The following is a 15,526-nucleotide window of genomic DNA, read 5'->3' as shown; positions in this document are numbered from 1 at the left end:
AGAGAGGGAGCCGGAAGTAAGAAGGGACCTACATTCAGCCCTGGCTTGAGAGAACCCGTGTCTCTGTGTCTCTGGGGAGGCCCCAGGAGGACGTGAAGCTCTTGACAAGGTGCTTGGGGCCCTGTGCCCTTAGAGCTCTGTGCCCACGGTGGGTGGGTGGTGGATGCCTGTCACCTGGGTTTGCCCATCCTCTCCAGCCCCTGCCATGGCTACCCTCAGCTACTTCTGCGTGTTCTCTCCCACTCCCAAGGCAGATCTGGGGACATCAATGTGGCCTTCCCAGCATGGCCCAACCATGCCCCCTGGATCCCAGGGGCCTGGTGCCCTGTTCAGGTGGGACAGTCTAGAGACAGGTAATGTCCATAAATAAAGATTAACCTTGAGACCAAGAGCCTTTTTCCAGCTGCCCTTGACTTTCCTCTCTGAGGCCATGGGAGTAAGAGTGTTTGAGAAAAGAAAGGGAGTGAAAGGAAACAGCCAAAAATCAAAATGAAACTGACCAACACGTACATGTTTGCTGCTGAGACCTGAGGTCTGGGGAGGGCAGCTGTCCCCCTCCCTGCTGAGGCTTCTGGGGTAGTTCTTCGGGCCTGGGGAGGGACCTGCAGGCCTCCCACCCCACGTCCCCGTGCCCACCCAGTGCCCCTGCCAGCACTGCAGCCCCTTCTCTCTGATGGGCCTCACCTCTGTGCTCTCAGATCAACAAAGGGGGATGTGGACCTTCTCCAGGTCTGGGAGAACCCCTCACCCTGGCCCAGCCTGTCCACCTGGGGAAAGGCTGAGAAGCCTGACTTCTCTGCCAGGACCCTCCTCCCCCCACACACCTGCCTGTCCTGGAGGATGGGTGGGGACAGTTTTGGGGGTGGTCTCTGTGGGGGTTCTCTAAGGGAGCAATGGACTCAGATGGGAGTGGGCACTCTGGGATTGCCTTGGAGGGACAGCCATGGGAAGTGGAGCCCGCGGGTTTGAGACACCTGTCCAAGTGCGGGCAGTGCCTGGCAAAGGGCAGATTCTCCTTGGAGCAGGGACTGCAGAACTGCAGCCCCTGGCAGCAGGGGGGAGCTTAGATGGGGAAGGGATCTGTGGGGGGAGGGGCTAGTGAGGGGTTGAGGGAGGGGAGGGCGCTCAGAGAAGGGGCGAGGGCTTGGTGGGGAGAGGGAGGCTCAGGGGCCCAGGGGATGCCCAAGGGGAGCTCCTGTCCCTTGAATCCTGTTCCTTACTGGGACTCCTACCAGTGTCCATGCCCCTCCCACCCGAACAGGACCTCGGTTCCTCCCCAGCTCTGTAGCGCCCCGGGTGGTCAACCCTTCTCTGGCCTTCAGTTTGCCAAGCTCAAGGGTGGCCCAAGTCTGCAGGTCCCCCTCACCCTGACTCTAGGGCCAGGTGGGCGCAACAGCCGAGCGCACTCCCGGCGGCTCCCGTGCCATGACGCCCCCCGCGGAGGTATGGGGAGCGGGCACAGGGGAGGGAGGAAGCGGCCGACCCTGAGGGAGGCGTGCAGCGCCCCAGCCCCCCGGACGCACTCCTGGCCCCCTGCCCTCCACCCCGCACGGCGCAGCCCGCGGCGCGGGAACCCTACGCGAAGCGCAGCGTACGTACATCAAGCGGGCTGTGCGCCGAGCCGGGGCGGCCCCCGTGCGCTCCGCTCCGCTGCCTGCTGCCGCCGTTCTGCTGGGGAGACCCCCATCCGCTGCCACCCGATGGGGAAGGCGACCGGCTCCCGCTGGACCGCTGGCTGCCCGTCTTCCGCCCGTCGTCTCGGTGCCTGGGGCTCAGCCTGCGGTGGGGGGCGAGGGAGGATGGGGGAGCCGGGGTGGGACGCCCCCTCTGCCAGCGGTAGCTTCCCGGCACCGGGTCTCCCTGCCACCCGCCCTTTGGCTGGGCGGGAACCTCTTCCGCTTGGACAGACTGGACCTGAGAGAGCCAGCTCCGCACTGCCTCGACTTCCAATTCCGGGCCTGGGGCGCCTTCGCACAGCTCTTCCTCCAGGTGGGCGCCAGCACACCCGTGGTAAACTTCTACCCGCCGACTGTCACCAGCCCTCTCTCCAGCCCTTGGGAGTGTTTAATCTGCAAGCCCCTCAACCCCCCTAGAGAAAGCCCGCGACCCCACACCCCAGCCCTCCCAGCGCCCAGGCCTACCTGCTGGGTGATCTGGAATCGCTGTACTGGGAGGAGAGGGAGGGGCTGTGAGAGCTGCCGCTGCTGTGGCGGTGGGACCTCCGGCCTGGGGACTCCGTGTGAGGCCTGGCGTGGGCGAGGGAAATCAGTCTGTACCTAAGTTCTGCCCCCAACACCCCAGGCCCCTAGTTGCCTACCCTCCCCACAGGGATCCCGGTGGAGGCTGCTGAAAACCTCTGCTGACCCCGCCCCCCACCCGTCTCGTACAAAGAACATCAGCCGGTCGGTGCTGGGTGCAGCCAGTCTGTGTGGGTCATCTGTGAGAACTAGGAAATTGCCCCCTTTTCTCTAGACAGCCCCAGTCCCCCAAGACCTCCCTCACCCCTCACCTGGTGGGGGGTGGGGGAGAAAGGAGAGCGGGGGAGTCACAAGGACTGAGCTTGGAAGGACCCTGGCTTGGGAGGCAAGAGGCCTCCAAATCCGGTCCCAGCTCTGACTCACCCAGGGCTCTTGGCTTCCTCCCTGGGTCTTAATTTTTCCATCTGGGCGAGGGAGACAGAGTGAACTACTTTTAAGGGCCTGACTGTGTGACTCTAAAAGGTCAGGTTTTCTTTGACGGAGGGGTGGGGGCCTGGAGAGTGGGGAGGACGCTCACCTCTTCCTCTCTTTGTTCTTTTCTTTTCTTTTGCTCTTGGGGCTTCGAGATCTGCAGAAAGCAGAGACCACAGTGATGGTGCAGCCCAGCTGTGTTGGGTGTGGACCTGAAATTTGTTCCCCTCTCCGGCATGAGCCGCCCGGATGGCCAGGACTTGCTCATCCCATGCCACTGCTTTGGCCCCTCTCACTCTGCCTCGGTCCTTCCTTGTCCTGTAAATCCTGGCCCATGATCACCTCCTGTCTGGGCCCCAACTGCAGTCCCCGCTGGGAGTGGCACAGGTGTGTGGCCAGGCCCCAGAAGGAAGGGAGGTGTTGTCTGCAGGTCTGGCAGCCTCGGGCTTCAGGTCTGGGCCAGGTGGAAAGGGTGGCTTGCCCTGGCCTTCTGGCATAGGTCTCAGGGCCAGCCCCTGATGAGCCACCGCATTTGTGCCTGCTGTGCCCACTGCCTCCCGTGCTCTCAGACTGTGGCCTGGCCCTGGCCAGTCACCAGGGAGTTAGGGAAGAAAGGACACGTGAGCTAGCCAGAGGGTGCAAGCTCATGTGACCACTGGGTGCAGTGGAGCCCACACTGTCCTGTAGGCGCTTGCAGGCAGAGGGAGATAGGAAATTGGGGAAATGTGGAGGGGTGGGTTAGGTGTTTATTAAGGCTCCTCCCCTACCTGGCAAGTGGCCCTGGGCAAATTCCTGGGGACAGGGACTGTGCCCCTCCTCAGGGCTGCTGGGAGGGGGTCCGGCTCTGCTGCTGGATGTGACATTGTAACTGCCCTATGACTTCCTTCCCTCTGTGTTGAGAGTTCTACTTTCTCAGCAAACTTTTGCTCCCCCTGGGCCACTGCTGCCTCTACAGGGCTCCTGCCTTTCACCTCCTCCTGTCCCCTCTCCCCTCCCAGCCTGAACAGGTCACTGCCCTACTCAGAGCCCCATGCTGGCTCCCAGCCCTCCAGGTGGAGGCCAGCTCCATAACCTGGCAGTCAGACTTGCCCCCCAGAAACTCTACCTCCAGCCACAGCCCACCCACCCCGACTCCTACCCATGAACCTTCCCAGGTCACGGAGGTCCTTCTGCCTGGTAAGCCCTTTCCCTGCAAATTCTGGGTCCTGATGCTCCTGCTTTTCCAGCTTAGGACACACCCCTTGGGCATTGGACCTGCCATGTTTTCTTGAAATTCTTGGGGTCCCCACAACAAGGCTGACTCATGGGGCAGCTGAGGGTTGTTCCTACCCCCACCACCCAGTCTCCCACCCTGCCTGGCTCTGGGCAGGAGGCCCTGGAGTTGGAGAATGGGGCCAGGGAGGCCCCTCATAATCCCCCCCATCATTGCTTCCTTTGGGCTTTGGCCCCTTAAGGTATCACTAGCCTCTGTCCACATCCTCCGCAGAGCACCGCTCACCTGTGCCGTCTCTTCCTCCGGGACCCAGAATCAGACCTGTAGGTGATAAAGGAGTTCTCTTGAGCCTGCCTTGGGTGGCCCAGGGGACACCTATCGATGGGCACAGGGCCTGGGCCCCACGGAAGTAAGAGGAAGCTGGGCTGGGGACAGTGAGGGTACCTGTCTCGGCGGTGCTTCTTCATGCTCTTCTTCTTCTTGCGCAGGGGGGATGAGCTCCCGCAGCTGTGGACACAGGGGTGGGCTCTAGTGAGCTGGGTGGGGAAGGGTGGCTGGAAACGGCTGGAGAGGCCTGGGTGCCTGGGGCACTGAGGCTGGAGAGGGGACTCTAGGCCATGAAGTCCAACTGCCCCTTGTACAGAGTGACCCAAGGCCCTGAGGGTTGCCAAGGTCCCTCAGGGTAGTTGATGGCACTGCCTCTGTTTTCCCCTCGTCACCCTTCCAGACCCCTTGGCATTATAAGTGAGGAGGTTTCAAACCCAGAGGCTCCAAAGGTGGGGGTTATGGCCTTTTGGGGCAAAGCTGGCATGCTGGCGGTGTCCAGGGCCCAGGCCCTGAGGTGCCAGGCCACTTGCCTCTGGAGGAGGGCCTTGGAGTCTCTCCCACCCACAGACAGACCACCCCCCAGCCCAGCCAGCCCCTGCCGGCCTTCTTCACTGACCTGCACTCGGACTCTAGTCTCCTCTTTTTGCTGAGGGGATGCCAGGGAGAAAGAAGGACAGACCGTCGGACGGGGTTAGTTGGGGCCCCAGACGCTTGCCACTGGGGGTCTCACTCAGACTGAGGGTCTCACTCAGAACAGGAGAGGGGGGACATGGAAATGGGGGATGGCAGATGAGGCCCAGCCAAGCCCCTCCTCCCTGGGCCACTCACCCTGGCGGTGGGTGCAGACCCCTGGGGGAGGGGAGAGGGGAGGTGGCAGCAGGTGAGGAAAGCACAGTGGCTGGGGCAGTGGGTCCAGTTTTGGGGGAAGGGTGAGGGGAGGGTGCTTGGTGAAGGGGAGAGGCTCATCGAAGGGGCGGAGCCTGGAGAAGAGGAGAGGCCAGGAAGGGGCGGGGTCTGGTGAAGAGGAGGGGCTCGCAGAGGGGCGGGGTCTGATCCAGGGGAGTGGCTCGGTGAGGGGCGGGGTCTGGCGAAGGGGATGCGGTCCTGAGGGGGAGGGCACTTAGCTGGGGGCGGCACGGTGAGGGGAGGGATCCAGTAAGGGTAGAGGGGCTCAGAGCGGGCGGGGCTCACGAAGGCGACTTTGGTGTGGGTGTCCTGTGCCAGGGAGGGACTGCACCCCAGCAGGGGCCCCGCCACCCCTTCCGGTCCCCTCCGTCCGGGCGCGGCTCTCACCGGCTTCTGCGGTGGCCGCCTTTCTTTTTCTTCTTCTTCTTGGGAGGGGGCGACGCCGAGCTGCTGGACCAGTGCTTGGTCCTGGGCGAGAAGGGGCGGGAGGCCGGTGAGCGGGGGCGGCCCCGCCGGCCACCCCCGCCCCCCCGCCGCGGCGGCCGCTGACCTGTACCCCCGCTGCCCGCGGTAGCAGGCGGCCGGGCAGTCGCAGTCCACCGGGCCGTCGTCCTCGTCGAAGGGCGCGTACTCGAGGCCCGGCTCGGTGCCCTCGGTCAGCCGCGGGGTCTCCGCCACGCTGCCGGCGACAGGGACGCTCACCACCCGCCTCCCGACGGCCTTCCGCCGCCCCTTCCTTGGCGCAGCCCCTCAGGGCCGGGGCCTGGCGGGTCCCGGGGTCCGCAGGCTGCGGCCCGGCTGGGGGGCGGGTCACCGCGCGGCCCGGCGGCGGGATGTGCGGCCCCTGCCCCTAGAGGGCCGGGCGGAGATGCGAGGGACGCACCGGGCGGGTCCCTTACAGGTCCCCGGCCTCAAGGTGCAATATTTTGCAAAAGAGAAAGAAGAGCGTGGAGCACTGTACTTAGCCCTCACTCTTCTAAGTTCTCTCCTCTCAGTGCGTCCCTCCTTGTCCTTGAATCTCATTCATTGAGCCCCTCCCCCTCACGAGACCCCCACCGTGGATCCCTGTGCCCCTTAACCCTACTGTCCTATTCCCGAACCCCTCCCCCGCCCCTCGTTTCCCTTACTGACCCTCCCAAAGAGCCCCTCCCCTGACTTAGCTCCCCACTCTCTGAGTCCCGGACACTGGTCTCTGTCTTTCCTTCCCTGGCCCACTCCCTGAGCCCCCTCCCTGCTGGATGCCTCCCTTCCCCCGTTCCCCTCCTCTCCTCCAGCCCTGGCCTCTGTCTCTGAAATATTCATAGCTTCTCCCCGCCGCCTGCCCCCCTGCAGCCTCGGAGGCCTCGCTGCTTGGCTCCCGCGAGCTTGGCTGTCCTCATCAATCACAGCCCGGTGGTGGAGGGTGCAGGCCTGCCATGCTCCCCATCCATCTTGCAGAACTCTCTTTTTCACTCAGCAGGGACTGGCTGCATCCTGTCCCTGCTCCAGGCTGTGGAGCCCCCAGCCGTCCTCTGCCGCAGACACTTGTTCCTGCGGGCCCTTCTCCCAACGCTTCTTCTTCCTAGAGGCAGCTGGGCTTAAGGCAAGAGCACCAGCTTTGAAGCCCCAGACAAGCACACATCATGCACTGTCTCTGAGTCGCTGTGTGACCCGTGGCCTGTCTTGCTCCTCTGTGAGCTTCTTCTCCAAGCTGAGACAGATAACTATGTTCCCGGCTGCTGGGAGAATTCGCCGAGGCCATGGGTGCTGTGCAGTTTCTTTGGTTATTGAACAAGCCCAGAATTGCCCCTCCAGGGGCCTGGCTCCAGGGTGGTGGGCTCCAGGGTTGTGGCCCCCACCTTCCATTTTTCATCCATGCTGGCTCAGACAGTGCCCTCCCAGGTGAGGCTGAGCCTGGTTTCAGCAGAAGTACCCTCACTCCCGGGCACCGGCCTCCTGGCTCACCCCCTGCCCACCCAGAGCAAGGGAGGCCGGGGCTTGCATGGCAGAGCACTAAAGACCTGAGCTTTGGATTCACACAGACAGATTTGAATCCAGGAAGGTCCACGCTCGGGGAGCCTTGAGTACTTGTCTATACAACCAGGAAAAGAGCATCCCAGTGTTGAGGAGAGGGCTAAGTGAGATTCAGTCTGTGAAGCCCCTGACGTGAGGTCTGGCCCCCAGGTAGCCCTGTTAGACAGAGGGGACTCTGTTGGTGCTTACACACCCACACCTTTCTGGGGAGAAAAGAGGCTGTGACGTATGACAAAGAGACAGAGTGAAGGGAGGCAGGGTATAGCTATAGCGTGCGGGAAGAATTTCCAGGGAACCCACTAATGGATATTTGAAGACTAATTTTGTATTAAAAAAAAAAAGAATATAACCAAATATGACAGGGTTAGCTAGTCTTGAGGCCATTCCCAAGAATGCCATTCAATTCCCAAATGTCAAGGTGACCCTGACAGCCTTAAAGTCGCACAGGTAGGAGGGCGGTTTTTCTGGGGTGAAGGAGGAGAGGCTCATGTCACTCCCTTGCCCCTGCAGAGCCAGACACCCCCACATCCCTTCATTGGAACCTCTCTGTTCTTCTCCCTTGCTCCTTTTCCTGAAGCCAGTGGCCTCCTAAATCCTGTCCCTGTCCCTGTCCCTGTCCCTGAAATATCCAACTCCCTCAGCCTGTCTGGCCCCCACATCCTCCCAGGGGCCATCATCCCCTACGTGGCTTCTCAGCCACACACACGCCTGACACACAAAACATAATCTTCAGCAAAACTGAAGGGCACCTCGAATATTGTGTGGGTGAGCCGGTGGGAGGAGGGAGCTTCAGCTGATACTGACACAAAAAATGATGGTTATTTACAAAATAAAATAGCTCAGTTTGGGTATCACAAGATCCCCTCTTTCCTTCTAACTTCCCAGCTTGGGTTAGCCACTGAGTCCAGGCCTTTTCCGAAACTCCTCTCTTATGAACCCCCCTCTCTTCCTGTACCTCCTTACCCTCACTGGCTGCACCCCAACAGGCATCCTTCCTTCCTCTGTCCTGGGGACAGACCTCCGCACCCTCCTTTAGCTGCTCTCCTGCCATCTGCCCTCCCCAAGAGAGTCCCTCTCATTCTCCTGTCCCTGCTGAGGGGTTCATTTGTGATCTTGTCTGCTGGGAGCATTTGCAAGATAGGTACAGGGTAGGAGCAGCAGGCTCAGAGGGAGGCCAAAGTCTCAGAGCCTTCTGATGAGCCTTGTCCTGGGAGTTCCAGGGATAAAAATGGACCTTGGCTGAGGCCTTTTCTGCCGGCTCTGTGCTGCTGGTACCATGACATCTGCTTTTGAGGCTCTCCCAGGGCTTAGAAAGAGAAAGTTCCCCAGTGTTTAAATAGTGCTTCCGAGTTCACAGTGCCATTCATAGCCGGTTCCTGATTTACAGAAGTTGCCGCCCCCAACTTTACAGATGAGAAAACTGAGGCCCAGAGAAGGAATGGAACATTCCCTATAGTGTTGGGACCTTTGGGTAGGGCGTGTAAGTTCACCCATACAGCTGGCTTTGAGAATTCATGTGCAAACAGGACAGCCCTGAATTGGCTGTCTCACCTTCCCTGCTGGAGATGTTAGCTAAGTTAGGTCTTTTAGCTGAGTCGCCCTCTCCTTACTTTATAGACACCGTTGTGGCTGTGTGCTCTGAGTTCTAGATTTGTTTAACATTTTATGCTCTTAGGCCGGGCGCGGTGGCTCACGCCTGTAATCCTAGCACTCTGGGAGGCCGAGGTGGGCGGATCGTTTGAGCTCAGGAGTTCGAGACCAGCCTGAGCAAGAGCGAGACCCCATCTCTACTAAAAATAGAAAGAAATTATATAGACAGCTAAATATATATATAGAAAAAATTAGCCGGGCATGGTGGCACATGCCTGTAGTCCCTGCTACTCGGGAGGCTGAGGCAGTAGGATTACTTGAGCCCAGGAGTTTGAGGTTGCTGTGAGCTAGGCTAATGCCATGGCACTCACTCTAGCCTGGGCAACAGAGTGAGACTCTGTCTCAAAAAAAAAAAAAAAAAACAACAACAACAACAAAAAAACATTTTATGCTCTTAAATTCATGTTTGCTATCTAGTTTATTCCTCACCATGTCTGTGGAGTAGGCTAGGGAGGTGTAGCCCCCCGCCCCCATGAAAATAAACCAAGCCCCACAGAGCTGGCCAAAGGGCATCCAGAGTCTGCTGCAGAGGGACAAAGACCATATTGAGAGGGAACACAGAGCACCACAGAGGATGCATGCTGGACCAGCTGCCACGGGTGCGGCTCTGACCTTGGTGACGACTGTCCATGGCATGCGCTTTCAAATGCCAGCAGTTTTACTAATTAACTGGTTTTGTTTCCCATTAACGAGGAACATAATGGCCAATTGACAGATGAATGGGTCCAGATAGAGGAGGGGGTGGGATCCCAAGCAAAGGGTTTGCCCTCTCTGCTCATTCACTCGGCCAGCACCAGCACGGGCCTTCCAGGGGCCCTGGGCTGGGGTACTGATGAGGGGAAAGGGATGAATCAGGCCTGGAGCCCCTCCCCTCGCTCCTTATAGTGCAGGGCAAAAATACGACATGGGGCATAGTATGATAATTTCTAACCCATGTGCCAGCTCCTATTCTGAACACTTTACATGTATTTATCTTATTTAGTCATTTAAGGCTCAAAACAAGCCTATGATGGGGGGGGGGCTTGTTAATATCATTAATATTCCCACCTTTTGTTTATTTTTTAAATTCTTTTCTCTTTTATATATTTTAATTTTTTAAATAATATTTCTGTCAACTACATTGTCTATTAGCAATAATATTCTCATCTTAATATCATTAATATGTCCATAGGCACAGCGAGGTCACACTATGTATAAAATTAGGCATGTAGGGGAAAAAAGGCTGGAATTTGCTCACTGTGTTTGTGTTAGGAAGTAGCTTCATAAGTATTGTTCATGAATATTGTTTTCCACAAACCTTCTCTCCCAAACATTTTGTTACATTTTCTTTCTTCCTTTCTTTTTTTTGAGACTGAGTCTCATTCTGTTGCCTGGGTGGAGTGCCGTGGCGTCAGCCTAACTCACAGTAACCTCAGACTCCTGGGCTCAAGCGATCCTCCTGCCTCAGCCTCCCGAGTAGCTGGGACTACAGGCGTGCACCACCATGCCCAGCTAATTTTTTTTCTATTTTTAGTCACCTGGCTAATTTTTTCTATTTTTAGTAGAGACAGGGTCTTGATCTTGCTGAGGCTGGTCTTGAACTCCTGACCTCAAGTGTTCCTCCCGCCTTGGCCTCCCAGAGTGCTAGGATTACAGGTGTGAGCCACCGCACCTGGCCAATTTTGTTACATTTTCTAACTACGGAAACAATTATTCTTAAAAGTTGTTTATTGGACTGGAAAAAAAAAGAATTGATGGCGGTCATGAGAAGTAGAGGAAACATCGTATGTGCTCCAGAGAGGAGAAGAGTTTACTTTTATCTTGGGGTGACCACCGAAGTGGCCAGAGGCCAGGTCCACAGGAAGGAACATGACCAATTTGTTGCCAGCCCTCCCCCACCTCTGCCTCAGGCCAAGGCAGCCTGGGGTTCAGCACCAAGAACAGCTCCCAAGCCTTTGCCTAATCCAGGCAGCCATCAGCCTCTTTAGCTTGCTGCAGTCATTGAAGTAGGATTTTCATACCATTTTAGGCTGCCTAAGCTAGAAGAAGTCTTCTGGTTCAACTCCCTATTGCACAAACAGGGAAACTGAGGCTTTTGGGAAAACTGGAAAGGCCACGCTCTTCCAGAACCAGGGACACAGCAGTAAACAACACCAATAAAGATCCTGTTCGCATGGAACTGACATTCTAGTGGGATCCTAGGCCCCTACTAAGTCTATCCTATCTCCTGTCTTCAGAACATCTTATCAAGTTTCCCTGATCGTCAAATTCTCCCTGACCATCGAGTCTTCCAGGCACTGCCTCTTCCAGGAAGCCCTTCTTGACTGAGTGCCCAAGTCTGTCCCCATCTCTTCCCCAACTTAGCATGCACAGGGTGTGAAGACCAAGCAGTGCGAGTGGCTATGCTGTTTCTTCTTGTCACAAGTTGCCAGTAATTCCTGGTTTTAGATTGGAGGTTTGTGTTTCCACCCAGAAAGCAGGTATCACGTCTTCCTTTCCTCTCCTCCCACCCTATGAGCACGAGCACGGGGTTAGGCAGGCAGCACAGACACTGAAGGAGATCTCTGCTGATGATGGAGGCACTGCAATCTCTCCATGCCATATTTCCCAATGGGTCTGGTTCTTAAAATCACATTCATTTGTTCACATAAAGAGAAGATCAGGACTGACGGAAACGATCTGAGAGTTATCCACTCAAGGGAGAGGTCCAGCTGGGGAACGGATGTGATCTCCCAGGGCAAAGGGAGGCAGAGATGGGGGAGAGAACTGAGGACATGGCAGCACCTTGGGGAAAACCAGCCTCTGGGAAGTGGGCAGGAGGAGGGTGGACAGCAAAAGCTGTCAGAAGGACAGGAAGAAACTCACAGAGAACTGCATCTTGGGACTCAGGGGGAAAAGTAGGCTTCTAGAAGGCAACACACAATGACAGCAGATGCCAGAGAGAGGCCAGGGCCTGCAGAGAAGCCATCGGCTGTGGTCAATAGCATCTGGGTGACCATGGCCCAAGCAGGTCATGGGAGTTGTGGGGGAGGAAGCCAGATCCCCATGGCTTAGGGAAGCAGTGGCCATGGGTGCTGCACACTCTTCACAGAAATTTGGTTGAGAAAGGAGAGAAAAATGTGGGATGGTAGCTGGAGGAGAAAGCAGAGTTGAGGGAGGGACGTCTTTTTTAGGACAGGAATTAGGTTAAGAGGAAGGAACCTGGCAGAGGGAAGCAGTGCAGGCTTGAGCTGGGGGAGGCGGTTGTCGCTGAAGGGGCCCCAAGAAGGTGGCAAAGGAGAATCCAGAGACGGCCTCTCTCCCTCACACGGGGTGGAAGAGGAAAGGGTGGGTGACTTCCTGGGGAAGCTCGGGGGCTATTTGAGAGGGTGTGGTTCAGAAAGCGAGGACCTCCTGGGTGTGTAGGTGGTTTGAGTAGCAGCAGAGAGAATCTGCTGTCAGGAGGTTTGAAAAGGGAGACGCTGGCCCTGCTCTTGTGGGGATCTGGCTGGGGCCTCAATGAGGTGGGTGGTGCAGGAGTTGCTGAGAGGTGCTGTGAGTTCTGGGAGGCTGAAGAGAAGGAGTTAGTGGGGACCAGCTTTGGGCCCTCCCCGCGGGGCCAGAGAGGAGCAGAGATCACGCAGACTGAACTTCGGGACTCCCTGTGCTGAGATCTGAGCTTTCTCACCCACCCTTCCCACTTCCGAACCATAAATAGAGCCCAGAGTGGGTGGGAGAGGCCTGCGGTGATGTCCAGGTACCCCTGCCTCATGCGCTGGGCCAGGCCAGAGTTTCCAGTGGGCAGGGTGTAGGCCTTCCTCTCCTCCTCTTCCTCTTATTCCTCCCCACCTCCTCACCTGAGCCCCAGTCCAGCCCCAACCACCTGAGGGAGCAGCTGGACAGGCCTGCACCCCTCTCCCCCACCCCCACGCAGGAGAGCACTCACATGTGGCCCCCAGGCCGGTCCTCCCTGGTGAGCACTCCCTCCTTCTCCATCAGCATCTGCCGGAAGGTCCCCACCTTCTGCTGGATCTCCTCCTCCGAATACCTGCGGTGGCACAGGGAAAGTGAGGGCTGTCTCCTGGCTTGGTTCCCTCCTGCCACCCGCACCCTGGCTCAGCCCAGCCCCTCAGCCCTGGGTCACAAGTGCACACTCAGGCTTGTAGTCACCTGTCCAAGGTCACAGACCAAGCCAGGCTCTCAGTACAGAGGAAGTTCAAGCCCTGCCCATTCTATACCAGCCCAGCCAACCAACCAACCAACCAACCAGAGGACCAAACGGAAGAGTTGTTCGGAGAGGTGAGAGGCGGGAGAGAGGAGATGAGGCTGAGCCCCTCCTCCTTGCCCTCCTCCACCCCGGGACAGCCTCCCTCCCACGCTCACACTGCAGTCACTCTTTTGCGACATTTTAGGGGAGAAGTGAGAATCCTGGCTTGCAGACATACACGGCCTTTTCTGCCTTCCCGGCCTCAGTGATATGTGCTCCTTGGGCCAGATGTCAGCCTGGGCGTCCTCGAAGCACCCCCATGTCTGCAGGAGCAAGGCTGCCAAGTGGCTCGCCTGGGGTCCCGGGGCTGCTTTCATTGCTCCCCTCTGCTGCTGGCTCAGGTGGGGGTGGATGAAGTCTGGGCCCCCAGGGAACCTCCTGACTTCTCTCCTCTCCTCTCCCTCCCTCCCTCCCTGAGCCCAGTCTCAGGCCAGGGACCAAAGTCCAGAATTATCTGCTCATCATTCTTGTTCCCACACCTGGGGTCTGTCATCATCCTCTCTCATTGCATCACTGTGACAGCGGCTGCCCGGCCTCCCCTTCCCTCCAGCTTCTCCCCATCCAGCCAGTGTCTACGCTGCCCCTCCAGGGTCTTTGCTCAGACAGCCCCTGGCCCTGTGCCTGCCACACAGCAGGTGCCCAGTGGCTGTTACTGAATCAATCTTGGGGTCCCAGACCCCTCTCTCTGCCCCTCCTGGGCTGTAGGTCATTGTCCTGGACAGGAGACATGGTGGCAGAATAGGAACAAGGGTCTTATCTCTGTCTCTGCTCACCGTCCGCTCTGTCCCCAGTGCAGGCCCAGCCCTCCCACTCAGCCATCCAAGAAAATGGTACATTGTTCCTTCTCGGGGATCCCATCCCTCTCCTCCCTCCTTCCTTCCACTCCTTCAACAAACATTTGCAGGAGAGCAACTTGGCAATTCTCTTCCAAAGCCTTAAAAAAATGAACACATCCTTTGACTCAAAAATTAACTTCCAGGTTTACCCTGTGGAAAGAATCACAGCCAAGCACAAAGATTGGTTTCTTGGATGTTTACAGCACGATAGATTCCCACCCCCCCCCCCCCCCCGAGTTCAATGCCAGTCTTGCGTTTCCATAGCGACCTGCACCTCTCAGCTCCTGGCAGGTGCTTCATGCTCTAGTAATTATCTGGTGACTGGTCTGGATCCTGCGCTGGCCTGGGGTTCCCTGAGGGCAGGGGCCTGGTCTGTCTGGTTTGCAGCGGTGGACCCAGCACCTGGCACAGTGTCTGCCACATTGTGGCATCCAAAAATTTTTGGTCAATGAGTGACTGGTGATGGAGAGGCACTGGGGAGTTTGCAGGTTGGGTTTTCATTTTGGGAGGATGCGCTGGAGGCTGTGCGTGGGAGAAGAGGGGCCGGGAGCAGGGAGGCCAGCGCCGGGCCACTTGGGGGGTCCGGGAGGAGAGGGTGTCGTGAGAGCGAGAGCGGTCCTGGAATGGAGGGAAAGGAATGGGCAAAAAACCATCTAGGAGGTTTTGGAGGGAGAATGGCTAGGACTTGGGGACCCGTCGGATAAGTCAGGGGGATGTTTGGATGAGGAGCGCTGCCTACTTCCTAACCAGGTGTCCCCTGATGCCAGCTAGGGTCTGACTCTGCTGCTTCGGGCTGCTGTGTAGCCCACCGAGGGGAGGGCTGGGGCCTGGCCTGGTGGGAGTGAGGGCAGCCAAGCTCGGGCCCTGGCTCCTCAGTGTCCACCTCGGCCCCTGTGTGGACTGGGGCTCCGGCTCTCAGCCTGGCACCCGCAATCACTGGGCAGGCCTGGCACAGAACAGCTGCTCCCACCTCACCTTCTCCTCTGGAGACTAGCTTGACATTGTCACCAGCACAGAGACAAACACAGAAGAGACCCTTCAACCCTGCCCAGCCCCCGGCTCACAGACCCCTGGGAGGGAGACAGAGACTGGCTGGGCCCTGTGCGTGGGGGTCTTGGCACATGTGAAGATGGGGAGGTGGGAGCAGACCCCAGGGTTTCCCGGAGACCTGGGGCAGCACGTATGCAGGGCCTGCAGGGCAGAGGGCTCCTCCCGAGCCGGCAGGGCCGAGGCAAGTTGACCAACTCCAGCACCTGCCTGCTGGGAGCTGGCTGGATAGGGCGGGTGCTAGACTGAACCGACTCAGAGGCTTGGGGTGGGGCCCTCTATGCCCCAGGGCATCTTGCTGGGCAAAGCTGGGCACCCAGAGATGACATTTGGCTATTGGGCAAAGAGTCTGAAGAATGACCACCACCTCGGAGTCTCCCTCCCCTCACCTATCTCGGGGTCAACCCTCTCAACTGAGGCCATGGGGGACAGTGATGAAGGGGAGAGGCGGGAGAGCTGGCCAGTCCTGTTTGTGAACCCTGGCACCGCCCACTTCCCAGCTCTGTGATCTGGGGCGAGTCCATCGCTTGTCCCTGCCTTGGCATCTACAGCTGTGAAATGGGAACACGGCCTGCTTCTAGGTCGTCAGAGGATTCAGGGAGGTGATGCATTTATAGCACTTTGCACAGTGCCTGGCACA

General features: G+C 58.2%; 1 protein-coding gene across 2 annotated transcripts in view; it reads right to left on the bottom strand.

The window, feature by feature from the left end:
- SRRM3 (serine/arginine repetitive matrix 3) overlaps positions 1 to 15,526 on the bottom strand; it is a 51,727-nt gene that overhangs the window by 13,390 nt on the left and 22,811 nt on the right. For both annotated transcript variants that reach the window (XM_069486625.1, XM_069486626.1), the window contains 9 exons: positions 12,683 to 12,784; positions 5,666 to 5,794; positions 5,503 to 5,583; positions 4,826 to 4,855; positions 4,327 to 4,389; positions 4,168 to 4,203; positions 2,776 to 2,826; positions 2,142 to 2,246; positions 1,600 to 1,777 (listed from right to left, as the gene is read on the bottom strand). In XM_069486625.1, coding sequence (XP_069342726.1) covers positions 1,600 to 1,777; positions 2,142 to 2,246; positions 2,776 to 2,826; positions 4,168 to 4,203; positions 4,327 to 4,389; positions 4,826 to 4,855; positions 5,503 to 5,583; positions 5,666 to 5,794; positions 12,683 to 12,784 — 775 coding nt within the window. The remainder of the gene's footprint in view (positions 1 to 1,599; positions 1,778 to 2,141; positions 2,247 to 2,775; positions 2,827 to 4,167; positions 4,204 to 4,326; positions 4,390 to 4,825; positions 4,856 to 5,502; positions 5,584 to 5,665; positions 5,795 to 12,682; positions 12,785 to 15,526) is intronic.

Source organism: Eulemur rufifrons, chromosome 14, assembly GCF_041146395.1.
Source record: "Eulemur rufifrons isolate Redbay chromosome 14, OSU_ERuf_1, whole genome shotgun sequence".
Lineage (NCBI taxonomy): Eukaryota > Metazoa > Chordata > Mammalia > Primates > Lemuridae > Eulemur > Eulemur rufifrons.
The sequence above is the reverse complement of the archived record's forward strand: the minus strand, read 5'-3'. Positions and strand labels throughout refer to the sequence as shown.